This window comes from Hemicordylus capensis, chromosome 6, assembly GCF_027244095.1.
Source record: "Hemicordylus capensis ecotype Gifberg chromosome 6, rHemCap1.1.pri, whole genome shotgun sequence".
Lineage (NCBI taxonomy): Eukaryota > Metazoa > Chordata > Lepidosauria > Squamata > Cordylidae > Hemicordylus > Hemicordylus capensis.
The window spans coordinates 18,262,429-18,288,854 of NC_069662.1; the positions used below are offsets into that span (position 1 = coordinate 18,262,429).

Sequence of the window (26,426 nt, forward strand, 5' to 3'; positions counted from 1 at the left end):
TCAGGGGAATGATATCCTGCCTTTTAAGCGCAAAGGCCTCACAAGATGACGGATACAAATGATAATAAAATGTCACGATGAAAACCGACTTGGAAGCACAAGAACATAGCAATTGAAACCTACCATTGTTATAAAAGGTTCAGTTAAAGGCCTCGGATAGGGATGTTTCCGACAGCCAGCAAGAGGCATGCCAAATCTCCTGGGGTGGGGGGTGGAACCCCACAGTTGTGCTGCCCCAGAGAACACCCTGCCTTTAGTTATTGCCGACTGAATCGGCAACAGTGGCAGGCCAGAAAGTTTGCAGGAAGAAGGTAAGGCAAGAGCCTGCACTTTAAAGGGGCTGGATCCCTTCTCCTGCTTCACTTTGCTGGCAGCACAAGGGGCCGTTTGATTGCAGACGCCCAATGCCTGCTGCCTACACGGAGGGGACAGTCACTCCGTGGCAGAGCATCTGCTTTCCATACCGAAAGTCACAGGTTCAGTCCTCGGCACCTCCAGATAGGACTGGGGGAAACAACTGCTTGAAACTTTGGAGAGCGGCTGCCAGTCAGTGTATGTGTCAACCATGCTAAGCTAGCGGGACCAGCTCAGAAGGCAGCACCTTATGGACCTTCTTTACCTCTTTCTTCCTCCCCTCCAACATGGATCATGTCCCTGCATCTGAGGGAGCTTTGAAAAAGTGGGGGTGGCCCCTGAACCTCCACACTTGGGCTTGTTAACTCTGAGATGAATAGTGACTGAGTTTCTAGCGGGACCGTTAAATGTTCTAAGCCAGGGTCTCCTGCAACATCACTGAATACTGACCTGAAAGTCTTAGATTGTGTGTGTTTGTACTCGGTTCAAGATTTGCACCCTTCTGTCCTCTGTGAGACTGAACAGGATTCAGCAGTGATGTAACATGGTCTGGAGGGGGACCCACGTTCCATAACTGAACATTGCCCCTCACTTTTTGCGGCACCTACTTTTTAATTTTCTTGGCAGCGCCTGCCTGCCTGCCTCCCCACCAGCATGCATAGGGCCAGGGCTGGGGTGCAGTCCACCCACCCTTGTCAGTGCTGGCAAAGCCAATGATGGCTAATTATGTCAGCATAGAGCAAGCCTGTTTGACTTTGGCCCTCCCAGCTGTTTTAGACTACAACTCCCATAATCCCCAGCCACAGTTGCCAATAGTCATGGATTATGGGAGCTGTAGGCCAACATCTGCAGATGTTGAGTGGCCCTGGTATAGAGCAACAAGTGCCAAGTGGTGGCATCATTGGCCCTCATCCGCTTTGCCAGCACTGACCAGGGTGGGCAGATGGCTCCGGCCCCATATGCATCAGCTGGGAAATGGTGCTGGGAGGAGCGGGGGTCAACAGGTGGGCGGTCCTTAGCAGCCCCTCTTCTCAAAGGGGCCTGGGGCAGCCCATGTTCTTAGAACACGGCCACCCAATTACAGTTATGCCCCTGTGATCCAGAGAGAGAATCTCTTCCTTGTGATTTGTATCCTGCTTTTTGACCCAAGTCTCCAAAGCAGTTTACAGCATTTATAAAATGCAACCCTTCTATTAAACAATGAAGCTTTGAAAGCATGAAAGAAATGGGACTGAACTCAAAAACAACACAGAAGCGTGCCCCCCCCCCGCCGCATCTACCTTAATCTGAAAAAGTCCCTGAAAAAAGAAATAGGGGGTGTTTGGCTCGAACCTTTCTCCCTTATTTGCTAGCTTGTTACTTGCAGAGAGCTTTGTTTTTTTAAACCTGCAGGAGCATCCAAAACTGGTACCTCCACCTTCCGTCTGAAATGATAACAGTCCAGCCTACCCCTTCAGCATCCGTACCCTTCATCCTGCTGCATGTGTGGACCAGGCCTCAGCTGATACTAGAGCAGGCATGTGATGGTGTCTTCATTCGCTCCCTGTTCTTGCATACCGTGTCGCTGCTTCACTGGCGTCCTTCAATATATTCAGTGCTTGTGCAGTTGGGCTCACCGTGACTTCCGTGTATTGTTCAGACATACATTATCTTAGTCTTTACAGTACTCCATCAGATTGGCCAGGGGTTCTCCAACATGGATCCCCAGATATTGTTGGATGACAGCTTCCTTCATTCCCAGCCACAATGGTCAGCAGTGGCAGGGGAATATGGGAGTTGTTGTCCAATGTCATTGGGGGTCCCATGTTTGAGAACCCATAAGGTAGGCCAGACATAATCATTCTGGTGCTGTAGATGAAAGCTTGAGGCTGAGGTAAAAGAGAGATTTGTCTAAGATCACTCTGTGGGTTGCGAGACTTCAACTGTTTATCCTTTCTCCCAAGGAGCTCAGGGCAGTGTCTGTAGTTTTCTCCTCATACATATTTTATCATCACAGCAACCCTGTGAGGTGGGTTAGGTTGAGGGGGGCAGAGACTGGCCCAAGAGTTTCATGGCCAAGTGGGTATTTAGCATAGAGAGGCTGGCTCCACTAAGAACCTTCTGCCTCATGGCTCAGAGCTTTAACCACTACATGTCTCTCAGATAATGGCAGGGAGAATGTTCTAGCTAGAATGGTCCAGAATGTTCTAGGTTCACTCAGCTCTTATTATCTTGAATCATGCACAGATTATTGCATTTCTCTCATATAGTTTTGATTGCCATCCACCACAAAGAACAATCCTGCCATTAGAATACAAGTGTGGCAAGAACCCACTTATTTTGCCATGGTATGTCATCTCTTTGCTCTCCCTTCTGCCTCTGATTCACCATTCAGTGTGCCAGCGAAAAATAAGTTGAAATTTTCTCTGGAGTTGCCAGTTCAGGGAACTCTGGCCACATCAACAGGCCCTCTGGATGGCTAATAGCCCTGAATCTGTTGAATCTTAGGCATCCCTCTGTTTCTTGATTTTGGAGGGAGCCGGAATGATAGGGTAGATGTGGAGGAGGTGTGTCAGAGTCAGGCATGTGTGTTGGTTCATACATGCATATACATTGCTTAACCACTCAGTTACTCATGGTCAAACAGTACAAAGTGGTTCAGTTTAAATGTGTTGATTTGTGGTGGGGGAGTGATGGGGTGGGGTGAAGGTGGCATCTGAAGCGATTACTATACTCTGGTTCTGGCTTACTTGCATGTGCGTTTGATGCTGAGGTTGCCTCTCGTTCCCTAAAAATAAGGCATGTTGCTGATTCAGAACTTATGAAAAACCACCTGTTAATTTTTTAATCTCCTGCGTCATTACCTGCTAGCTGGTATGGGACGTTTGAACTATGGAGGACTAGGGATATTCTCATAAATTGGAGACTCTTTGGAGATGTTGGACTTTGGGGGTTTGGGGATGTCAAGTTCTGGGGGACTTGGGATGTTCTCATACTTTGGTGACTGACGGATGTTCTCGTACACTGGCTCTGGGTTGCTGGATTTTGTTGGGCCCGGGACGTTGTAATACACTGGTGAATTTGGGGCAGTGTCATCTGACCACTCAGAGGTCTCGGAGCTCTCAGAAGAACTTTCATCCTTTCCCCCGTCTTCCTTGGCTTCTTCTTCCTTGGCTTCTCCTTTTGCCTTTTTTTTGTGGCGGTAATACCTGTAGAGACAAAAAACACATGTAAAACCTACCGTGGAATACAAGACAGTTGTGTTTTTAGTTGCTCTGTCCAAAACAGAAAGTGAAGTTGTGTGGAGGAATCATCATCATCATACTTAAGTGCCTTCTGTGTCAATGTACTTGAAAGACCTTGTTGTAATCTTTACAACCCTGTAAGGCAAGTCAGTCTTATTACCTACATGTTGCCGAATATCGGGTGGCTGTTGGTGGGAGGCGGGGTGTGTGTGTGGCTGAGACAAGGAGTGACTTGTCGAAGGCAACCTTGTGGATTAGGTGCAACTTCAGGTTCTTCCTGAGCAGGGGCCGCCTATTCATGAGGCAAGGGGAGGTGGGTGCCTCAGGTGGCCAGTTATTGGGGCACCAGCAGCGGGGCAAGATGTCCCCCACCGCCTTTGGAGCAGCTCTTTGGTCTCGATCTGAGCCTGGCAAGCTTTTCAAGGAGCACCAAGAGAAGAGGAAGCGGATGACATCCTTTCCTCCTGCCTGCCCCTTGCACCACTTTTGAAGCCGGCAAGCTAAGTTTTGAGGGGGGGATGGCCTCCACCAGGGGCATGGGGCATGGCAGCATTTGGCACCTCACCTCGGGCGGTACAGTACCTTGGACTATCCTGAGTCATAGCTCAGTCTATGACCCACTACGCTTACCCACTTTCACCTGTATTGTGCACGTTCACCCTTTCATACCGCCTAAGAACAGCCCTGCTGAATCAGGCCCAGGGTCCATCTCGTCCGGCGTCCTATTTCACACAGTGGCCCACCAGATGTCACTGGAAGCCTACAGGCAGGAGTTGAGGGCATGCACTCACTCCCTGCAACTGGTATTCAGAGGTATCCTGCCTCTGAGGCCGGAGGTGGCCTATAGCCCTCAGACTAGTAGCCATTTGATAGACTTCTCCATGAAGTTATCCAAACCTCTCTTAAAGCCATCCAGGTTGTTGGCTCTCACCACATATTGTGGCAGAGAATTCCATAAGTTGATTATGCGTTGTGTGAAAAAGTACCTCTGTTTGTTGGTCCTAGATTTCCAGGCAATCAATTTCATGGGATGACTCGTGGTTCTAATGTTATGTGAGAGGGAGAAGAATTTCTATCCACTTTCTCCACACCATGCATGCTTTTATAGACCGCTGTCATGTCTTCCCACAGTCGTCTTTTTTCTGAACAAAATAGCCCCAGGTGTTTTGTTTTTTAATCATTTAAAAAAAAAATATCCCGCTCTTCCTCCAAGGAGCCCACAGCGTGTACTACATACTTAGGTTTCTCCTCACAACAACCCTGTGAAGTAAGTTAGGCTGAGAGAGAAGTGACTGGCCCAGAGTCACCCAGCAAGTATCATGGCTGAATGGGGATTTGAACTGGGGTCTCCCTGGTCCTAGTCCAGCACTCTAACCACTATGCCACGCTGACTCTTCTTGTAGTCTTGCCTCATAAGAAAGGTGCTCTAGGCCCCGATCATCTTGGTTGCTCTTTTCTGCACTTTTTCCAGTTCTACAATGTCCTTTTTTAGATGTGGTGACCAGAATTGTACGCAGTACTCCAGGTGTGGCCGCACCATAGTTTTGTATAAGGGCATTATAATATTAGCAGTTTTATTTTCAATCCCCTTCCTAATGATCCCTAGCATGGAATTGGCTTTTTTCACAGCTACCGCACATTGAGTCAACATTTTCAACGAGCTGTCCACCATGACCCCAAGATCCCTCTCCTGGTCAGTTGCCAACAGCTCAGATTCCATCAACATATACTTGAAGTTGGGTTTTTTAATCCCAGTGTGCATCACTTTACACTTGCCAACACTGAATGAACCTCATTTGCCACTTTGTTGCCCACTCCCCCAGTTTGGAGAGATCCTTTTGGAGCTCCTCACAATCTCTTTTGGATTTCACTACCCGAAAGAGTTTGGTATCACCTGCATATCTGGCCACCTTGCTGCTTACCCTTACTTCTAGATAATTTATGAATAAATTAAAATTTGTTTTCCCATTCCCAAATGTTACATCACTGCCCTGCCGCCACCCCCCCCCACACACACACAGTGAACTCACCACATGGCAACTCCAAGAATAAGCAACAGCACAAATGTCACAAACACAGCTGCGAGAACATTGGGCCCTGTAGAAAAGGGGGACACTATTTTTCAGAAGGCAGAGAAAGCCTGGCAGAGATGGGGAGGTAATAATGGTACATAGGAAGCTGCTTTATACTGAGTCAATCATTGCTCCACCTCACTCAGTTTTGTCTACATTGACTGGCAGAAGCTTTCCAAAGCCAGAGTCTTTCCCATCCCTACCAGGAAATGCCAGGGATTGACCCTGGGACCTTCTGCACACAAGCAGATGCTCTACCACTGAATAATGGCCCCATCCCCTAAGAGAAACTATCTTACAACAAACAGCACTTATGTGTGGCCACCCATCCAAATGCAAATCAGGGCAGATCCTGCTTAGCAAAGGGGACAATTCATGCTCACTATCACAAGACCAGTTCTCCTCCACTGGATGAGTGGTCTTATAGATCGGCACCAAGAATGGTCTTGGGGCTTTTGCAATCCAAATTATGATTTGGGACACTCCTCACCCTCCTGGATCAACAGAAAATAAGCAACTGGGGCTTTTCACAGCATGGAAGTAAGCATGATCCCTTGCAGGAGTCAGCAGATCAACCTGCTGTTGAAAGGCAAAGTCACAGGCACAGAGGCGGTTAGAAAACAAAAAGGTTGGCAACTCTAAGCCATGTGATGCAAGTGTGGCTTCTGTTACACAGGGTGGCTGAATTGGTTTGTCAGTCCCAGATTGTTTTCTTTTGGGATTCAAACATACTGGCAAAACCTCCTAGAATGTAGGATTGTTGTGATAGGGAGATGCTTCCAAGCGTTCTTGTCTGGTTCCTTCAAGGCAGGGGAGTAACTCTCCAAGCACCTTCAAAAATAAGAAGGGTATAGGGGGTAACTAGGAGAGGGCTTCCCAACCGTGGGTCTGTAGAAGTTGTTGGACTATAACACCCATCACCTCCAGCCACAATGGTCCTTGGGAGTTGTAGCGCAACAACATCAGTGAATCCATGTTGGGCTTCTTAACCATGATGTTGAGATTTGTATCCCACTGTTTCTGAAAGGATTTCCAAATGACGTATGGGCTTCTCTCATTTGCACAACAACCCTATGAGGCAGGCTAGGTAGGAAAAAACCCCAAGAGATCAGGCCACTGAATGAACCCTCAGGCTCCATTCCGAGCCCAGCGCCCTGTCCCTGGCAGCTCATTGGTTCTCAGTTCACACTGCTAGGAGGAGAAGTGACTAAGATAGCGCTGCATTTGGAGAGTGAGCATAGATGGAGGAGGAGGAGGAGGAGGAGGACCCTTACCTGCGCAGATAATGGCATCATTGCAGGAAGCTTTGAGAACTCTGCAGTTTGTGCATTGTGCCACTTCATAGGGCTGGAACCGGGATTGGCCTGTGGGAATGACAGAGAGCGATTCAGACAGACCAGGGGTTCCCATCCTTGAGTCAGCAGATGTTGTTCAACCACAACTCCTATCATCCCCAGCCACTGTGGCCATTGGCTACTGTGACTGGGGATGATGGGAGTTGTAAAACAACATGTGGGGAACCGAGGCTGGAACTCCCTGAATAGTATATAAGGACACATAACTGGTAATGAATTTGTCTTTATTTTCTTTATCTCGTTTTATAACATTTTTGTTCTGCCCTTCCTCCAAAATTGCTCAGAATGGCATTCACGGTTCTTTTTGAACCTGCCAACTTTTTATCATCACATCACAACCACCTTGTGGGTTAGGCTAAGCTAAGAGATCATGACTGACCCAGAGCCACCCAGTGAGTTTCATGGGGATTTGACTGGAGCCCCAGTTAAGTGCTTTAAACCCTGCACCACCACCACCACCACTAGCACATCCCTCCCTCTGGCTTCACAGACATTAAGGCAGATTAGACTCCTCAACATACACCCAGAGACAGCGCTTAGATGCAAACACCCTCAATTACTCTTGGTTGGTTAATTTGGAATAATTTCTTTCCCCCCCTGTCCTGTACTCACAAGGATACCAGCATTCACACAAATATACCTGCCGTCACAAACTGAGGTTTGCTTCAGTTTAACAAACATACATTGAGCCCTTAGCACTATAACTTCCTACTGTTCACACATGCACAGGGAGGGAGCGAAAAGAAGGAATGGAGGAATAGCTGTCCTCTTAAAGAAGATGGATCCCCTGGTTTCTGGGCCATTCGTTCATGTGTAGGGCACCCCTCTTTCACCTCTAAAGTGGGAAATTTAACAGGAGCCGGAGAGTCGGGAGAAATTTGTCAGCAGGTCATTCGAAACCAAAGCTGGTCCCCACTGGCTCCCCAGCCCCATAAGAAGGATGGATAAAATTACATTTTCATAATTGTATAATCAGTCTAGCTTAGGTCCCCAGATGTTGCAGAATTGCACCTCCCACCTGCCCAAAGGCTTTTGGAACTTGGATCCAACAGCTGGAGGCCCCAGGTTGTGATCCCGTACTATTTCTTGTTTACACAGTCAGACAGGTGTTATTGACTGGTTTGTTTTATCCAGACATCGAGTCCTTCCCAAGGACCTGGGATGGCTGAATTTTATTGTCAGTTGTTATAGATATCGTCACAGAATATAGGCTGTTCCCAGTAAAGCTGCTTTTTGTAATTGGCTGATGGTGATTTCTGTGGCCCCTATGGTGTTGAGGTGCTCTTCAAGGTCTTTTGGAACTGCACCCAGGGCGCCAATTACCACTGGGATTATTTTGGTCTTTTTCTGCCACAGCCTTTCAATTTCAATTTGTAGATCTTTATATTTGGTTATTTTTTTCTATTTCTTTTTCTTCTATTCTGCTATCCCCTGGTATTGCTATGTCGATTATTTTGACTTGTTTTTCTTTCTTCTCGACTACAGTTATATCTGGGGTATTGTGTGGCAGATATTTGTCTATTTGTAGTCGGAAGTCCCATAATATTTTTACTTCTTCATTTTCTTCAACTTTTTCAATTTTATGGTCCCACCAATTTTTGGCTACAGGTAGCTTGTATTTTTTGTGATCCTATATTATTATTATTATTATTATTATTATTATTATTATTATTATTATTTTACATTTATATCCCACTCTTCCTCCAAGGAGCCCAGAGCGGTGTACTACGTTTCCCCTCACAACCACCCTGTGAAGTAGGTTAGGCTGAGAGAGAAGTGACTGGCCCAGAGTCACCCAGCTAGTCTCATGGCTGAATGGGGACTTGAACTCGGGTCTCCCCGGTCCTAGTCCAGCACTCTAACCACTACACCACACTGGCTCTACTTTAATTATTCAAACACTTTCAAAGCATACAGTTTAACTATATATTGCCCTGGACCCAGTATGCTAATTTGAAGGGGGCAATGGCGTCATCCTTGGAAGGAATGGATGCATTTCCACCTGCCCTGTAGACTTGGCAGCATTACCTACACACACATACACACATCCCACTTAAGCAAATAGAAACATTTAATTTTTTTTTTTTTTAAGACAGACACCAGATGGCCAGACACTCCTCTGGTTTGGACAGACGGACTCACCACAGGAGAGGCTGCAGACTGTGAGGTCATGTAAAAGAGAGAGAGAAAAACAAAGGCTGAGCATGAGAGGGAGAGAGAGATCCCAGAAATCCTGGTGCCCAAATAACTTGGGGCCCCTTTGCCCAGCCCAACAGGTCACCCCAAGAACCCAGTGATGCCCCCTGCAAGTCCTCCTCTCACCCCACTGCATGCTTCTCCCAGGATTTCTGCCTCCCTCTTTCTCTCCTAACTGGCAAACACACCAGACATGAGACTGCACCCTTTTTCTATGTGTCCATTAATCCGGAAGAATGATTGCCACTAAAGTGGATTAGAAGCCCCACTTTACCAATGAGCAGGCCTTGAAAGGGCAAGGAAAGGTCACTTTGCCAAGACAAATTCAGAGTCCAGGGAAAGATGTGCCGTGCTCCGGGTGGGGCTGCAGCAAGGAAATGGATGCGGAGAGGGTTAAGCACCTCCGTATGCTCACTCTGCTTCTCTGCTCCCGATTGCCTGCCAAGTTGGTAGGGTTGCCAACTGGTGACTGAGGCTATTCCTGGATATCTCCCCCCACGCCCCGTGTGTGTGTGTTCTTCCCGTGCCCCACCCCCCAAAATTTCAGTTTCAAGCCATTTAACATCTCCAGCATTGCTTCAATAGTAATCTGGAGAGAAATGCTGATTCCTGAAGATTCCATGCCAGTTCTGGAGCGCTGGCAATTCAAATGGTTAGGGTCATGTTATACACATTTCAGTGTAAAGTCTAATTTGACACTCATTAAAACAGCAGTAAAGTAGTGTGCTGTCGAGTCGGTATCGACTCCTGGCGACCACAGAGCCCTGTGGTTGACTTTGGTATAATACAGGAGAGGTTTACCGTTGCCTCCTCCCACGCAGTTTGAGATGATGCCTTTCAGCATCTTCTTATATCACTGCTGCCCAATATAGGTGTTTCCCATAGTCTGGGGAACATACCAGCAGGGATTCGAACCGACAACCTCTAACTTGCTAGTCAAGTAATTTCCCCGCTGCACCATTCTTTGCATTTGCTTCCTAAGTGTCTGCAAGCTTAGACTCAGGCAGGCAGCGCAGGAGATTCTTCCAACTTGGGGTCACAGGCCAAGAAGGCCCTTTGCCACCCCACGACTCTCTTTACAGCCCAGGAAGCCTGGGACTTTTGCCCTGAGCAGCACCATTCAATTTCTGCCCGTCAAGCACCCATCTCCAGCCCTTTTTAGGCATCCGAGATACCCTGTCTGGTTTTAAAGCAGGCAGACCAGATAAGAGGGAAGGGCCAGGAGTAAAGGAGGCCAGGCCTTCTGTGCCTTCAACAGCGCTGTCGGAGGGGGCATTTCTGCAGGTGCCGGTTTTCTCACTCACCCCTACTAGCTACGTGACAAGCTGCAACGACCAGGACTGCTCTTCAGACACAAGGGCCGGTCCTCTTTCCCACCCACTCATTCCAGCAGCAGCGTCACTTTGCGGGATGCAAGCACACTGAGGGCGGAGTGGCACTTACTTACTTTCTTTCAGGAAGGCTTTATAGGCCTCTTTCAGCTGCTCGATGAAGTTCTGCTTTTCTTGCTCAGCCTCCTTCATAAGGCGTTCGTGATCTGTGGGGAAAGGTGGGTGGGTGGGTGGGTGAAGGGAGGCCAAAACTTTCGAGTCCCATAGAAGAGGGAGCGCCAAGAAATCTGGGTGGGGAACAGCAGCACAGACTGTGTCTGCTCTTGCTTTGAACATTAAAACTGCAATGATGAACCACTGGAAGTTAATTCCAATCCCCAAACTGGAGGCCATGCAAGACAGAAGTCTATCAATGGCTACTAGTCTGGTGGATATAGGCCACCTCCAGCCTCAGAGGCAAGATGCCTCTAAATACCAGTTGCAGGGGAGCAACAGCAGGAGAGGAGGAGGCATGCCCTCACCTCTTGCCTGTGGACTTCCAGCAGCATCTGGTGGGCCACGGTGGGAAACAGGTTGCTGGACCAGATAGGCCTTGGGCCTGATCCAGCAGGACTGCCCTTATGTTATGTTGAGAGCCAGCGTAATGTAGTGGTTAGAGTGCTGGACTAGGACTAGGGAGACCCGGGTTCAAATTCCCATTCAGCCATGATAACTTGCTAGATGACTCTGGGCCATTCACTTCTCTCTCAGCCCTACCTACTTCACAGGGTTGTGAGGAGAAACTTAAGTATGTAGTACACCGCTCTGGGCTCCTTGGAGGAAGAGCGGGATATACATTTTAGATTGTGAGCCCTTTTGGGGACAAGGTTCCATCTTATTTGTTGGTTATTTCTCTGTGTAAACCGCCCTGAGCCATTTTTGGAAGGGCGGTATATAAATTGAAATAATAATAATAATAAATTTTATTTATTTATTTATTTATTTATTTGGCTTCGGATAGCAAACATCTAAAACATCCAGTAAAATCAACCATCTGCTGTACATGGACGATCTGAAGTTGTATGGAAAGTCCCAGTCAGAAATCGAATCACTGCTAAACACTATCCATATATTCAGTAGTGATATAGAAATGGAGTTTGGACTAGACATGTGTGTTGCATTAATAATGAACAGAGGAAAAATAACGAAAACAGAAGGAATAGAACTGCCCAATGGAAGCAACATCAAGAACCTGGAAGAGAAAGAACATTACAAATACTTGGGCATTCTCCAGGCTGATAACATTGCACACACTGAAGTTAAAATATTGGGTAGCAGCAATGTAGGAAGGTGCTGAAAGGCATCATCTCACACTGCACAGGAGGAGGCAATGGTAAACCCCTCCTGTATTCTACCAAAGAGAACCACATGGCCTTGTGGTCACCAGGAGTTGGCACTGACTCAAGGGCACAACTTTACTTTTACTTTAGTATTTCCTACTTGTCCTTTCCTGTTCAGACAGGAGTGTTCAGAAATAATATAGGTACTTTTTTGTTTTTTGAAAGGCTGTGGATAACTTTACACATGTGAATGTCTTTTGGGTGGGTTCCTACAGCAGTGGCAGAACTGCCTGGAATAGCTGCATTGGAGACACACCTGGAAGGAAAGGCACAGATCCACTTCTTCCTACCTTTTCCGCTTTTCTGGATAATCTTCTCAAGGCGAAGAAAGAGAGTCCCAGCCTCGCGCTCCATATGCTCCCGTTCTGCAAACAGCAGGGTAGAAGATAGTTAATAGATTGTGCTCCATTAAGTGAGAGTTACAGAGAAATAGGTAAGGAAGATTGCAGAAGGAGGGGACAGTGCGGAGAAGTGGGTTTGTATTAATAAACAAACTCAGTAAAGTGTAAATAATAACCAAATATATACTAGATGATCCTTGATCCTTGCTTAATTGCCTAATTAAGACTTGGGCCCTCAGATTGAACTACAACTCCCATCATCCCCAGTCACTGGCCTCCAGCCATTTTATCTGGGGATGATGGGAGCCGTAGTTTAACAACATTTGGGGAGCCAAGTTCGAGAACCCTGCTTCCTTATTTATTTTGGGCACATCTAACCCCCCCACAGAACCTCTACCCCAGTTTCTCTGTCCCTTTTAATGTTTGAGAGGTGGACTTTAGGTTTGAGAAAGTGTGAGGGCAACCTGGCAGCCAGTCAGGCAGGACAATTGAAAGGAAGGGCTGTGTACCTAACTGGAGGAACCTTTTCCATGCTGGTTTTGTGTGCCAAACAATCCCTGCAATATCTGCTACAGAATTCCAGAAGATTTGGGGATATCTTGCATGGTGTATCCAGCTTGCATGAGCCATTGCTATCCAGGCCAGAGGGGTGCTGTGGTCACCTCATTCTAGGAATGCTCCTGGGGCAAGCCCAATACCCACAGCTGAACAGTTCAATGGAAAACTGGCAAAGGCAAAAAGCAACCTTTCAGACAGCTTGTCTACCATCCCTGGTCTTTCCCTGAGAAAGCCCTGATTCTGAAGGCTTCCTAAATAGTTTGGAAAGGAATCTATTGTTTTAGATGACATCGTGTGGGGACACGAGAGAGGTCTTGTGCACTGCCCATAGTGCATGCACGTATGTGTTCAGGCAGCGTGTGGGCAGAGAAGTAGGAACTGGACCTGTCAGGCTACGTTAGTTCCATATGCAAGCTTCCATCCTCCTGAGTCAGAATCCTGCTTTGGAGAGGAACATCTTTCATGGAAGTCTGGAGGCTGCAAGGAAGCTTTTCAGGAGGCACCAGCTGAGCTTCCAGCACATTTTCATAATACATTCCGCCCACACCTGTGACGTCATCCCCCACTATTCCTCCACCCATCTTTTCCTGCCCATGCTGCAGGCAATGGCAATCAAAACATCTGTGTAGATCCATTAAACAAGAGCAGCATTTTCAGATTGTGTCTGGTGGACATTCAAGGAGTTCAAGAAAACACAGGCAGCTTTATGTTAAGGTGCCATCTTGTTAGCTGCTCTGCTTCCTCAGATCCTGACTGGCCTCCATCTTGGATTTATGATTGGCTAGGAGCCCTATCTAAACCGGCTGGCTTTGGGCAAGCAAACCTCAGCCTGGACATTCTGGCCAGGGGCACAGCGAGACCCTCGGGGGCCAGGGGACAAAATCTGGGCAGGGGGTCCCCCAACTGAGTACATGAAGCATGCATGCCCCCTGCCCCTGACATCAGATGCAAGGGGCAGGGCAACTAACATCTCCCTGCCGCTGCTCCTACCTCCTCCTCGGGTGCCCCCTGCCCCGCTGCCGCTTTTTATCTTGGCCTCCGAGGGGTGGGGGGGTGAGACGAGTGGAGCAGGCCACCCCCCGTGGTGGCAGTGGCTAGTGCTGTGGCTGGTGGGCCTCCCTGGCTGGCCTGCGCTCACGCACAGTTCGAAGATGGATGTCAGAGGCATGCGGCATATAGTTCAGCTGGAGAGGACCACCAGCCACAGCACCTGCCACTGCTGATAAGGGGGGTGGTGGTCTGCCTCGCTCAGCTCACCGCCCGGAGGCCAACAGATAAAAAATAGTGGCGGGGGTGGGGCAGCGGCGGCAGTGGGGCAGGGCAGGGGCAGCAGTGGAGCGGCCTGCTTGGGGGCACCCTGACCCTCTGGGCCCAGGGACATTTGTCCCTGCTTGCCCAATAGACGCTACGCTCATGATTCTGGCTATGACCTGGCTGACTTTGTGCAATGATTCCCTTTCCACATTTCCCATCTGCCCAGTTGCCTCCGCCTGCATCTGACTTCTCTCCCCCACCTATTGGTTGTTCCCTACCATGTGCCATGAATGACTTCACTGGGTACTGATTTCCATTGACCTATTCATCATAGCACTATAACATAGGAAGCTGCCTCATACCGAGTCAGACCATTGGTTCTTCTAGCTCAGTATTGTTTACTCTGACTGGCAGCTGCTCTCCAGGGTTTCAGATGCATATTTTCCAGTCTTTCCTAGAGATTGCTTGGGACTTTCTGCCTGCAGAGCAGATGCCCTTCCACTGAGCTACAATCCTTCCCCATAGTAAATACAATTAAGAATTGCAAGGTCAATATTAAGAACTGATGGCAGAATGGACCACTCTGTTTCCAACCCAGACTTATTCTTATTCCTGTCTGGAAGACAGGATCCTCCATTCAATTAATACATCTGCATTTCAGAAACAGGAATGCAGAATGGTCTGGGGTTCTGAAACGGGGTGTATTTTGCAGTCTTGAACAGAAGTTCCATCCTAATGCAGAATAATAGTTAATGGGGCTATTCCCATGAGCAGCAAAAATCGGGCTAGGAATGCCTAGCCTGATTTTGGCTGCTCGTGTAAACCACCGGCCTTGCAGGCGAGCCTGGTGGCTTACAAGCAGCTAGCCCGCTTAGTTAGCCTGCCCCTTAAACTGGGTTTGCGGAGCGCTCACTCTGCAAACCCGGTTTTTAAAATCGTGAGTAGCTGCGGCGTGGCTCCGTGCCGCAGCTATTTATAAGTAGACCTCCGGCCGGGAGGCTGAAAAGCAGCTTGCTGGCACGGGGGTCTCTCCAGACCCCTGCTCATGCAAGGCATACTGGAGCTTCTGAGGGCCTCATGGCCCCCAAACTCCCTAACCCTGGCCAGCTCCATGACGGAGACGGCAGTTGTGTGGGCAGCTGCTGCGGCCGCCCAGAGCAGACTGCTGCTCATGTGTGGGGAGAGCGGGCTAAGCCCGCTCTCCCCGCAAACTCCCTCGAGGCCCTTCTCCGTAATCGTGAGAAGATCCTCAATATCTGAAGGATCCCTTCCTTGGTTCTGTCCCTCCTGCAGTCCTATACCCAAATAGCTTCCACCATAGTTGGCATGGTCTCCAGGGCTCCCCAAGAAAAGCTTCTCCAACATGTCAGCAGCCTTCGCATCCCCAAGCAGTAGATGCGCATCGTAGCGGAAGTATGCAGCAGCATCTGGCCAGCAACGGAGGCATGCACCACCCAGCTGCACAGACAGGGCGCAGGCCAGCAACCCCAGCAGAGATGCCTTCGCCATGGAAACCAGAAAAAAACCAGCCACTTCCTGTCCAGGCTCTGACATCAGTTCATGTTCTACTCCAGTCTCCTTGTCTGCTTCTTACATCATTTCCTGTTCTACTTCTGGCATCACAGAGACACTTGTCAACCACATTGTCTATTTACCTTCTTGCCTTGGCAACATTTCTCATTGTCATGGAAGTCGTCTTGCCAGCAGTTCCTGACTTAAGGGAGAAGGTTGTCTCAGCTATAGGGAGGCAGTTGCCATGGCAAAGATGCTCCCATTCCTGCTGGCCTTCCCCTTGTTGCTCTTCCAAGTGGCGCCTGGTTGTCTTCATTGTGACCGCCGTTTCTTGGACACTGTGACCACCCTGTTGGTGGAAACGCTGCCAGTACAAGTACCCAACCGTCACGCCCTAATAGAACGGCATATCCAGGCCTTGAGTGGCCTGCATGGCACATTCCTCCGGAAGAAATACGAGCGAGTGCTGGGTGAGAGCTGAAGCATCAGCAGGGTTGGGGGAGCTGAGGGAGAGGTCTGTGGGGCTGGGACCCAAGGGGGTTACACCTGCAAATGTATCTTTGCAGATGTCCGAGGAGTCATGTCCCTCAAATCTAACATTATCTCCCAGTTGCGTGAGATCAAGAAGAAGCCTTGGAAAGGTAAGTAGGAGAAGGGAGGAAACTGGGTATAGTGATTATATATGAGACTGGGCATAAACTATGCACCTCCTCAGACCATCTTACACCAACCTTCCACTTGAATGCTATGAAGCGACTCACTCTTGAAAATCCAAGATATATTTAGACTGCTTCCCTAAACCAGGAGAGGCCAGTCTGAGGCTCTCCAGCTGTTGCTGGACTGCAACACCCATTACCCCTAGCCAAACATTGCAGGTGGGGATGATGGGAGTTGTAGTCCAACAGCTGGAGAGCCTCTGGTTGGCCACCCCCACACTACACTTTGAAATTTTGATCTACCATACTCCATAACCCAAGATGAAAATAAGCCCAACTTTTGACTCTCCCACCAAGCCAAATGAGTCCACTGGCCATGTGAGGTGGGCTACCGGGGCCTCAAGAAACCTGGATTTGAAGGCAGCCTGGGACTACAAAAATGAGGCTGTTGTCAAGCAAATGGCAAGTGACCAGGGGCCTAACTATAATAGGGCAAGGGGAGACAGTTGTCTGGGGCCCCACTGCCTTGGGGGGACCCTCAGAGGCAAGTCACATGACTGACTCCCCCAGCCGCACACCCGACTGGGCTTCCTTCCATTGTATTCATCCTCCGAAATTGATGTGAGTGTTAAGACCTGGAGCTACCCGAACAGCATGTCTTTCTCTAGTACCATTAAATGACTTGCATCGTCCACAACTGAGCTTGGGGGAGGGGACAGGGGGGCATTTTAAAATCTTGTCTCTGGGCCCACTCCAACCTTGCTACGCCCCTGCAAGTGACATTCAGCTAGATGTCAAGCCAGACAGGCCCTGGGGGAGGTCAGCAAAACCAGGACAGATACTGTAAGCATTTCCTCCAAGTTTATTCCTAATCCAAAAAGTGAGCCAACGCTTTTGCTTTGAGCAGTAGTCCAGCTTCTGTCTGTTGTGTTGCTGGCACTGGAGCTGTACTTGGGCGGGGGGGGGAGGCAAACTTCCCACCAGGGTTGTAACAGGGAGTCCCAGATGTTGTTGACTACGGTTCCCAGCATCCTCAGCTGCAATGGCCACTGGCTGGGGATTATGGGAGTTGTAGTCAACATCCGGGAATCCCTGTTACAGGGAACACTGCTTCCCACCAGTGTATAACCCAACTCCTTTAAACAAAAATCTCTCTCTCTCTCTCTCTCTCTCGTTGGTATGACTGTACTTCTCCCTCCTCCCTTAGGGGTCTTCCTGTGGCAGCTTTCCATGTACCACTTCAGGACATCGCTGCGAAAGCACATGCAAGAGGCGCTGGAACAATTTGCTGATCTAGGTACCATCTTTGCCACGACAGGCAATGGGCAACTGAGCTGGGAAAGGCTGGGGTTGGATGGGAAGCCAGACAATGGGACTCCCAGCATGCTTTGCTCTAACCCAGTTTGTGGTCACATTTGTCTCTTCCACAGGGGCTTTTGGCTGAATTTGTTTCAGCTTGCTGTTTGCCTTCCGTTTTCATAATCTCTGTGGTTTTTATCTGGGGTTTTTTGGTACGGCTGTGGTGTTCTTTGTTCTGTTGTAAGATGTCCTGTGAAGTGTTGCATCTGAAAAGCAGGATATCATTTAGTGTATGGATTAACAAATAAACAAATAATCTACTGGATTAAAACTCACTTGCCTCTACCAGGGCTCCTAAATCTCAGCCTACTTCTCAGTTTATCTGTTCAAGGTTGCCACATTGTATGCTCATTGCTAGCCAAGGAAGACCTCTGAATTGTGTCTCTCTCTAAGGGTCCCTGTAGATGGCAATAAATTCAGTGCCTCATTTTACAGACTGTACACACATTCCCATATGTTTTTGCACTCTTTGCTATCAATATCCTTTTTCTTCGGCCACACGCTGATCAGAGAGACCTCGTGTGATTTTTCACAGCTCTGCCTGCTGGCCAGTGCATATATTCAAATAACCTATTCCCTTTTCAATGCTACTGTTGTGGTGACTGCAGATTCTTCTCAGAATGCAAGCAATGACCAGCAGGTGGCATTGCAAAAATTACACAATGTCAGCATGTGACCAGAGAATAAGAGCCTGATAGGATGAAATGCAAAAGCCTATGGAAACATGTGTACAGCCGATAAGGTGGCGCTTTGAACTTGCACAGAAGCTTTCGACATTGCACAGTTTATTATCATCTGGAAGGACCCCAAATCAAGAGGCTGCTCTTGAAGATTATCTGGAAAAGTCAGCTAGTGCAAAACGCAGCAGCCTGGGTTCTTTCCAGAATTGCCCTTTGGAATCGTATGATTTCCATTTTAAAAGAGCTGCATTGGCTGCCAATTTGTTTCTGGGTCCAATTCAAGGTGCTGGTTTTGACCATTAAAACCCCTAGCAGTTTGCACTGTAGATATTTGAGGACTGTTTTCTCCCAAATATTTCTGCCCACCTAACAAGGTCACTGGGGGAGGGTCTGCTCCATGTGTCAACACTGGAAGAGGTTGGGTTGATGTTGTCTGCAGGACAGGGTCTTCTCAGTGGTTGGCCCCCTTTCCGGCACACCCTTCCTTGGGATATTTGTTCGTAGCCCTCCCTCACTGCCGTCAGGGGTTGAGTAAATACTATTTTTGTTTGTCCAGGTTTTTGGCTGTTAGGAGGTCATGCTGTGTTCCGTACTTCTGCTGACCGTGCCTTGTTGTATTTAATTACTTTTTAATTGTGTTTTATTCATTATTATTATTTTATGACTTTTTCTTGCTTACTATTTTTCTTCTATGCCACCTTGGGGGTATGCTTATATGAAAGGAAGCATAAAGATATAACTATAAATAAAACGAATCCTCTTTCTCTTCTTCCGTTCTCACCCCGCCGCTCAGCTTGTTCCGAAGATTGTAGTAAGTATGAGACATCCCCAGTTCTGACGCCACCTCCGAATCCTTCCCCCACCATTACCCCATTTCTTCCAGCCAGTCCGTACAGCCTCCTGGAAAGGCCCTGGGCCCCATACCTGACGCTCTTCCTTCCATAGCAGTGACTGAGGGCCCTGTCCTGGATTGCTGGTCCTGCCTACGCATCAGCGCCCAGTGCTTTGATGGGGAGCTTTGTGGAGGTATGGCCAGGGATGGGAAGCAAGGCTACAGGGCTGGTCCAAGATATTTTGCTGCTTGAGGGCAACATGATGCCCACCCCCTACCCCCATCAGCAGACGGGTGCTCAGCCATCTTAGGCCATGCTGTCAAGGCTGCAACTGTGGCATCTGAATGCTCTCAGAATAGGCCTCCACTCCAGGAGGGGTGTTCTTACATCATGTTGGAGGGTGGCAAGTGGCAAATGAAGAGGGAGCACCCCAGCAGGCTGCGTAGGGATGGAGAGCCGGTTTTGTGGTAGCAAGCTTGAATTGTCCCCTCACTAAGCAGAGTTTGCCCTGGTTTGCATCTGTCTGCTGTAAGATATTCCCCCTCGAGTGAGGGTTCTCAACCTGCGGCACTCCAGATGTTGCTGAACTACAACTCCCATCCTCCCTAGCCACAATAAAGTGTAGCTGGAGATGATGGGAGTTGTAGTTCTGCAACATCTGGAGTACCACAGGTTAGGAAAACCCTGCTCTAGGGGATGGAGCCGCAGCTCAGTGATAGAGCATCTGCAATGCATTCAGGTCACAGGTTCAATCCCAGGCATCTCCAGGTAGGTCTGGGAAAGACTCCTGTCCGAAACCTTGGAGATCCACTGCCAGTCAGTGTTGACAATACTGATACTAGATGGACCAAGTGACTGACTTGGTATAAGGCAGCTTCATAGGAACCTAGGAAGCTGCCATATACTGAGTCAAACCATTGGTCCATCTAGCTCAGTATTGTCTACACAGACTGGCAGCAGCTTCTCCAAGGTTGCAGCCAGATTTTTTCTCTGCCCTATCTTGGAGATGCTGCCAGGGAGGGAACTTGAAACTTTTTGCTCCTCCCAGAGCAGCTCCATCCCCTGAGGGGAATATCTTGCCGTGCTCACACTTCTAGTCTCCCATTCATATGCAACCAGAGCAGACCCTGCTTAGCATGTTCCTAAGAGCATGTCCTGGTGAGGTGAGGAATGGCTCTGGCGTTGGTCAGCAGGGAGGCCTATGGGGGTGGTGTCCACACTGGCAGGGGACTGGCACTCACCACCCCGTGCACTCCTCCTCACACCGACCCCACCTGATGCAGCCGCCTCAGCCTGTCTGGCTACCCCAGACAGGTGCTTGCAGGTTCTTCCACCTGATTTCGAACTAGTGGCTTCTTTGGGGGGCTTAAAGTACTGCTTAAAGTGTTGAACTTAGACTGGGGAGAGTGATGTTGCATCCCCATGCCACTCAGAGCTCCTTGAAGGAAGAGTTGGGTAGAACATTGAGAAATAAATAATAGCTTTGGGAGAGGGATGTATTTGACCTCCTCCAGCTTTGGGGGAGTGAGACTACCTTCCACTCCACATTTCTGGGGATCATTTCTATCTCATTTAAGGCAAAATATTTATCTTTCTTGCCTGGTAGTTTTGCAGATGAGGCCATATTGATAACCTATCCATCCTGATTTAATTTAAACTAGCTGGTCCGAGTGCAGAGCATCTGCATCTCTAGTTCTCCTCCTCCATTCCCCCACCCTGGTTCTCAGCCCTTCCCCATCCCTCTTGGCTCTCCCCTTCAACTCTTCCCCTGTTCTCGGCCCATTTTGGCCACCACTTTCCCACCCCCCTGATGCTTTCCTGCCCCCCTGCTTCCTCCACCACCACCACCCCACTGCTACCCCACTTCCCCCCACTGCTGTCTCCCCCGCCGCTTTCCTGCTCCTCCCCTCCCCCACCACCACTTTCCCGCCTCCCCAGCCACCGCTTTCCCCAGCACCACTTTCTCCCGGCCATCCATCCATTAGCCTGCCTATTTGCTTTATCCCTGGCAGCTCACTCACGAACTCTCGCGAGAGCTGCCACACATGGGAGTAGCGATGGGTACGTTTAAGAGAATTATATAGTGAGAGATGTTTACGTGAGGAGGGAATCCCAGGATACTTCACCCACTACCCTTGCCTGAGTTGCTTTGGCCATTCATAGATGTGTGTTTCTCTATGGAACTGTAAACCCCAACTGCTGTAAATTAACACAGTGTTTCTGTTACCCCCACAGTGGAAGACAGACATCTTGCAGAATACAAAGAGGTCGTTCTTTACGTGTTCCTTGTCTGCGAGTCAGTGCTGACTAGCTCTGCTGTCCTTATGTGAGTAGATGGCTCTACCAGATACCTTCACTTTCCCATGGAATGCAGGAATCCACACTTCTCGGTTTCCTCATCCATCTCTCTATACTTGCCTTGCTTCCCAAAGAACCCACAAGGCATTCATTCCACATGTTCTATTATTATTCATAAGGCCATGCTTTCCACTTAAAGAACCCAAGAGTGGTTGCTGCCCACATTTCCAAATCACCTGACCCACAGCTGCCTGTATTCCACATTTCACCAGGGGGCTTTCCATACAAGCATGGAATGTAGCGTAGAATTCAGATTTCTGGGATTATCAGTTTATCTTTTTAAAGCAAGTTTCTGGCCCTCATGTTTCCAGAGAAAACTTAGGGATATCTTCATGGCCATAACCTCCTGCCCATATCGAGGATCTCAGTATTCATGCGGGTTCCGTTCCGTGGTTGTACTGCGGATACCAAATAAAAACCGCGTAAATCAAATAAATAAATAAATACGGATACTGCGAATATCAAGGCATTGGGTGAATGGGGAATTGGGTGTTAAATTCCTGGAAAATAAGGAAAAAATGCTGATTTTTGGTAAAATGGGAGGGCACAGCTTCGCTACACCCCCCTCCCATGTTGCACTGTGCCTCCAGAATGCCCAGAAATCGGCTGGAAATCGCCATTGAGGGTGTTTTTGTTTTTTTTAAGGGAGCCATTTTGTGGCTCTGAGAAACAAAATGGCAGCTGGAAATGACCTCTGCAGTAATTTCCGGCCACCTCCAACCCGCAGATACACGAGGTCGACATGGGTGTCTTAAGAAACATTCAGTGTTTCTCAAGCAGTGGAACAAGACCTCTTTGGGGCATGGGTAGAAGATATCTACTTTTCCAGCTGAGGCCCTTGGTATTAAAGAGAACATCTCCTTCACCATGAGTCCCACCGCCCACTGAGGTCATCCGGAGAGGTTCGTCTGCAGTTGCCACCAGCTCATCTGGTGGCTACACAGGGACGGGGCCTTCTCTGTTGCTGCCCCAAGACTCTGGGAAGCACTTCCTACTGAAATAAGAGCTTCCCCTTCTCTGACAGCTTTTAAAAAGTCTTTAAATATACATTTATTCACCCAAGCTTTTTAACTAGACTTGTGGTTATAAATTGTTTTAAGGTTTTCATTTTTTAATCTGTTTTATGTTGTAGTAAAGCACCCAGAGATGGAAGTTAGGGGCAGTCTATAAATTTGAAAAATAACATTAGATATCTATCTATCTATCTATCTATCTATCTATCTATCTATCTATCTATCTTTGAAGGCAGGAAAGATTGTCAGCTGGGCTGCCGCTTTCCTTAGCTGGGCGACTGTCTGGAGTCGCACCAGTGATTTCAGGTATATAGCAAGATGGAGAAGACACGGCCCCCTTGGCCATCTTAATCCTTCCTTCGCTGTTGTGTGGCTTCGCCTTTCCTCTCCCTCCAGACTCCAGTGCCACAAAACAAGGAGATGACAACTTTCTAGAGCAGTTTCTGGAAGTGGCGGAGGGGCTGAAGGTCCCTAGATATCTCATGGATTTGTGGACCTATAATGAGATCCTCAGAAAGTCCTTTCAGAAAGTCAGGTGTACACATGCAGTAGCATGAGCTGGGTGAATGTTGAGGTGGTAGAAAGGATTGTATCACTTCAGATGAAAAGTGGGGAGCCACATTTTTAATGCTGCCTTACACTGGGGCGGTGGGGGGGAGAGACCCTGCCTGTAGGCAGAAAACTAGCAGAACTTTGAGAAAGCCAGAATAGAACCTTACTCCCTGGTGTTAGTTTTCTGCTTGCAGGAGTTTTTACATGGAAGAGTTTCTAAAGAAAGGCATCTCCCACGTGCAAGTCTGATGCAATAGAGAGGAGAGCTGGTCTTGTGGGTAGCAAGCATGACTTGTCCCATTAGCTAAGCAGAGTTTGCCTGGTTGCATATGAATGGGAGACTAGAAATGTGAGCACTGTAAGATATTATCCTCAGGGGATGGAGCCACCACTCTGGGAAGAGCAGAAGGTTTCACGTTCCCTCCCTGGCAGCATCTCCAAGATAGGGCTGAGAGAGATTCCTGCCTGCAACCTTGGAGAAGCCGCTGCCAGTCTGTGAAGACAATTCTGAGCTAGATAGACCAATGGCCTGACTCAGTATATGGCAGCTTCCTATGTTCCTATGTCCATTCTACCACCTCAGCATCCTATCACCTGCTGCATGTCTAGAGTGGGCCTTAGTTGTAAACCACCAAGCCCCACCCCAGGTCACAAAGACCCGAGCTTGCTCTTCCTCCTTCCTGTCCTAACCCCTTTTCTCCATCTCTAGGTACTTGGTATGTGTCAAGCACAAGAAAAAGATGTTGAGAAAAGCATTGGCCCATTAGGTGTGTGAGATGCCAGAGGACCCTTCCAGGACACGCCCCACACGGCCTTGAATTTCAGATCAAATAAAACTTGTTTGGAAAAGGATGGTTCTGTTTAAGGTTCAGAGAGCAGAGAAGAGCGGGGCTGAAGTCCTGGATTCCCTGGAAGTTTTTCACACAGGTCTTTGTGACCTGGGGTGGCTCCTCTGGAACGGAGGGTCACACACCTCTAGCAGTTGTTTGACAGGCAGGAATAAAGCAGGAAAGCTTCTTGCATTGTTATATGTGCCGGTGGGTAGCCACCTAATGGTGCAGCAGGAAGTAACTTGCCTAGGGAGCAAGAGGTTGCTGGTTCGAATCCCCACTGGTATGTTTCCCAGACTGTAATGGGAGATGCCTATATCGGACAGCAGCAATATTGGAAGATGTTGAAAGGCATCATCTTATAATGCACGAGATGGCAATGGTCAAGTAAAGGTAAAGTGTGCTGTCAAGTTGGTGTTGACTCCTGGCAACCACAGAGCCTTGTGGTTCTCTTTGGTAGAATACAGGAGGGGTTTACCGTTGCCATCTCTCATGCAATCTGAGAGGATGCCTTTCAGCATCTTCCTATATCACTGCTGCCTAATATAGATGTTTCCTAGTCTGGGAAACATACCCGCGGGGATGTTTAGATTCGAACCGGCAACCTCTGGCTTGACAATCAAGTCATTCCCCCCGCTGTGCCATTACCCGTTCTGTATTCTACCAAAGACAGCCACAGGGCTCTGTGGTCACCAGGTGTCGACACCGACTGAACGGCACTTTACCTTTATGTGCGAGTGGCTGCCTGTCCAGGTGGGGCAGGTCAAGCTTGTTTCCACTCTTCTTCTTGCCCCATCCTGGCTGCCTCACTTGCTCTCGTCTTGCCGTAGCGTTAACCCTAGATGTGGAGGCTGGTCATTCACCCAGTTCTCCAATCTAGTGAATGACCAGCCTGCACACCTGGAGTTAACGCGACTGAGGAGCAAGGCAAGGGAGAACAAGGAGGCAGCCAGGGTGGGGTGAGAAGAATGGAAGCGAGCCACACCCACAATTCATTTTCCACCTGCCCTGCCCCACCCAGATGAGCTGCCACTGCCATGTCCACACCTTTCAGGTTTTAGAGGAGATCCATATTCTAATCCATATTAGAATTAATAGAGAGGAGGAGACTGAGGAGGAAATCCAGACATGAACACTCCAGGAAGAGCCCTATTTTAATGCCGGTGGTGGAGGAAGAGGATGGGCTGTAGGCATCCCAGGGTCTTTGACTTCCTACTTGACCATGTGACCAATACTGGATTTCTTGGTATTTCTTGGAATTTCTTGGTATTTCCTACAGATCACCTCCTGTCTCTCTCCAATATGTTATACACACATGCACATTTAGATCTGGTCTAGGACAAGGATCTGCATTTTAAGCCCACCAAAGCCTCTGTAACCAGCATGTTCCTAATCTAGCTAGGACATTTGCTTCTCTGAGAATGCTTCAGATGGAGAACTTTCTCTTTTAATGACTTGGCTGCAATCCTAGGAACACTGTTCTGCATAGGAAGTGAACATGATGGGACTCACTACTGGTAAACATGCATAGATTTTGCTGTTGATCATTTCCTCCATATATATATATATAATGCTTAATTGGTGCTCTTTCAGTTACTGGAGGGAGCGGAATACCGGTAAGCAATATTTTGGCAAAACTATCCTCTGAATTATCATGAATGATTACTAAAATGCCTGCAGCCTTTTCAGTTTTTGGCAGAGTGAGATGAAAATAATAGGGATAGGAACTTTTCGTGAGGGCATGAAGTCTGCCAAACTGCAGAAAATTTGTTCAGGGGTTTCTGTTGATAACTTTTGAAGTTTGGGGTTCCCCCCTATACATTTTTTGTTTCTTGGCAGATGGGGATGAAAATTGCAGGCGTTAGATTCTCATCTGGAGGCATGAAGTCTGCCTAATAGCAGACAAGTTTGACCAGTGATGTCTGTGCAGGGATACTTTGAATCTTAGGACACGATCGCTCCCAAGCGCCCTCTCCCACAAAGCAGAGCCTTGGCATATATCTGAGCTGAGAGTGATGAAGCAAGCTGGGAGACAGCTGGAACGCAAGTGGAGGAAAACTCGGGATGAGTCTGAGCGAACACAGATTAGAGTTCATTATCGAGCCTGTTCTATAGCAGTAATGGAACAAAAGAAATGGGTTTTCCCATCCACCATTGCATCCTCTCAATATTGTCTAGTGGGTCTTTTCCAGGTGGTGCAGGGCCTCTTGAAATCTGGCCTCGGGCAAGATTATATTATATTATTATTATTATTATTATTATTATTATTATTATTATTATTATTATTACATTTATATCCCTCTCTTCCTCCAAAGAGCCCAGAGCGGTGTACTACATACTTACGTTTCTCTTTCACAACAACCCTGTGAAGTAGGCTAGGCTGAGAGAGAAGTGACTGGCCCAGAGTCACCCAGCTGGTATCATGGCTGAATGGGGATTTGAACTCGGGTCTCCCCGGTCCTAGTCCAGCATTCTAACCAACCCTCAGTAGCATTCTGTGATGCATTTGCACAGCACTTTGAGGGTAAAGCAGCTCACATTCACCTGGAGTTAGACCAGGCCTGCTCAA

At 48.3% G+C, this 26,426-nt stretch overlaps 2 protein-coding genes across 5 annotated transcripts; one reads left to right on the forward strand and one right to left on the reverse strand.

Annotated features, from left to right (window-relative positions):
* Positions 1-3,152: 3,152 nt before the first annotated feature.
* Positions 3,153-15,608, reverse strand: TEX51 (testis expressed 51). 3 transcript variants are annotated; one of them, XM_053260735.1, is made up of 7 exons: positions 15,366-15,608; positions 12,202-12,276; positions 10,649-10,738; positions 9,148-9,165; positions 6,925-7,014; positions 5,609-5,675; positions 3,153-3,542 (listed from the first exon to the last, which is right to left on the reverse strand). In XM_053260735.1, exons 1-7 carry the CDS (start codon positions 15,571-15,573, stop codon positions 3,224-3,226), a joined length of 867 nt encoding a protein of 288 aa, XP_053116710.1. In that variant the 5' UTR covers positions 15,574-15,608; the 3' UTR covers positions 3,153-3,223. The 3 variants fall into 3 exon arrangements, with proteins under 3 accessions (XP_053116710.1, XP_053116711.1, XP_053116712.1); XM_053260736.1 differs by lacking the exon at positions 9,148-9,165; XM_053260737.1 differs by lacking the exons at positions 9,148-9,165; positions 10,649-10,738.
* A 65-nt stretch (positions 15,609-15,673) lies between these two features.
* Positions 15,674-23,875, forward strand: IZUMO3 (IZUMO family member 3). 2 transcript variants are annotated; one of them, XM_053260740.1, is made up of 7 exons: positions 15,674-16,046; positions 16,143-16,217; positions 17,440-17,529; positions 19,065-19,082; positions 19,220-19,297; positions 21,340-21,430; positions 23,737-23,875. In XM_053260740.1, the coding sequence occupies exons 1-7, from the start codon at positions 15,821-15,823 to the stop codon at positions 23,792-23,794; spliced, it is 636 nt and encodes a 211-aa protein (XP_053116715.1). In that variant the 5' UTR covers positions 15,674-15,820; the 3' UTR covers positions 23,795-23,875. The 2 variants fall into 2 exon arrangements, with proteins under 2 accessions (XP_053116715.1, XP_053116714.1); XM_053260739.1 differs by having other exon boundaries at positions 15,675-16,046; positions 19,217-19,297.
* Positions 23,876-26,426: the final 2,551 nt, after the last annotated feature.

What these genes read in the sequence shown, in the direction of transcription:
- TEX51 (XM_053260735.1), bottom strand. Translation starts at nt 15,573, where the DNA reads ATGGCGAAGGCATCTCTGCTGGGGTTGCTGGCCTGCGCCCTGTCTGTG. An exon ending in TATCCAGAAAAGCGGAAAAG is followed by an intron (nt 10,739 to 12,201) that starts GTAGGAAGAAGT and finishes CTTTCCCCACAG; the next exon opens with ATCACGAACGCCTTATGAAG. An exon ending in ATTCTTGGAGTTGCCATGTG is followed by an intron (nt 3,543 to 5,608) that starts GTGAGTTCACTG and finishes TTGTCTCTACAG; the next exon opens with GTATTACCGCCACAAAAAAA.
- IZUMO3 (XM_053260739.1), top strand. Translation starts at nt 15,821, where the DNA reads ATGGCAAAGATGCTCCCATTCCTGCTGGCCTTCCCCTTGTTGCTCTTC. An exon ending in GAAATACGAGCGAGTGCTGG is followed by an intron (nt 16,047 to 16,142) that starts GTGAGAGCTGAA and finishes GTATCTTTGCAG; the next exon opens with ATGTCCGAGGAGTCATGTCC. An exon ending in ACTAGCTCTGCTGTCCTTAT is followed by an intron (nt 21,431 to 23,736) that starts GTGAGTAGATGG and finishes CTCCATCTCTAG; the next exon opens with GTACTTGGTATGTGTCAAGC.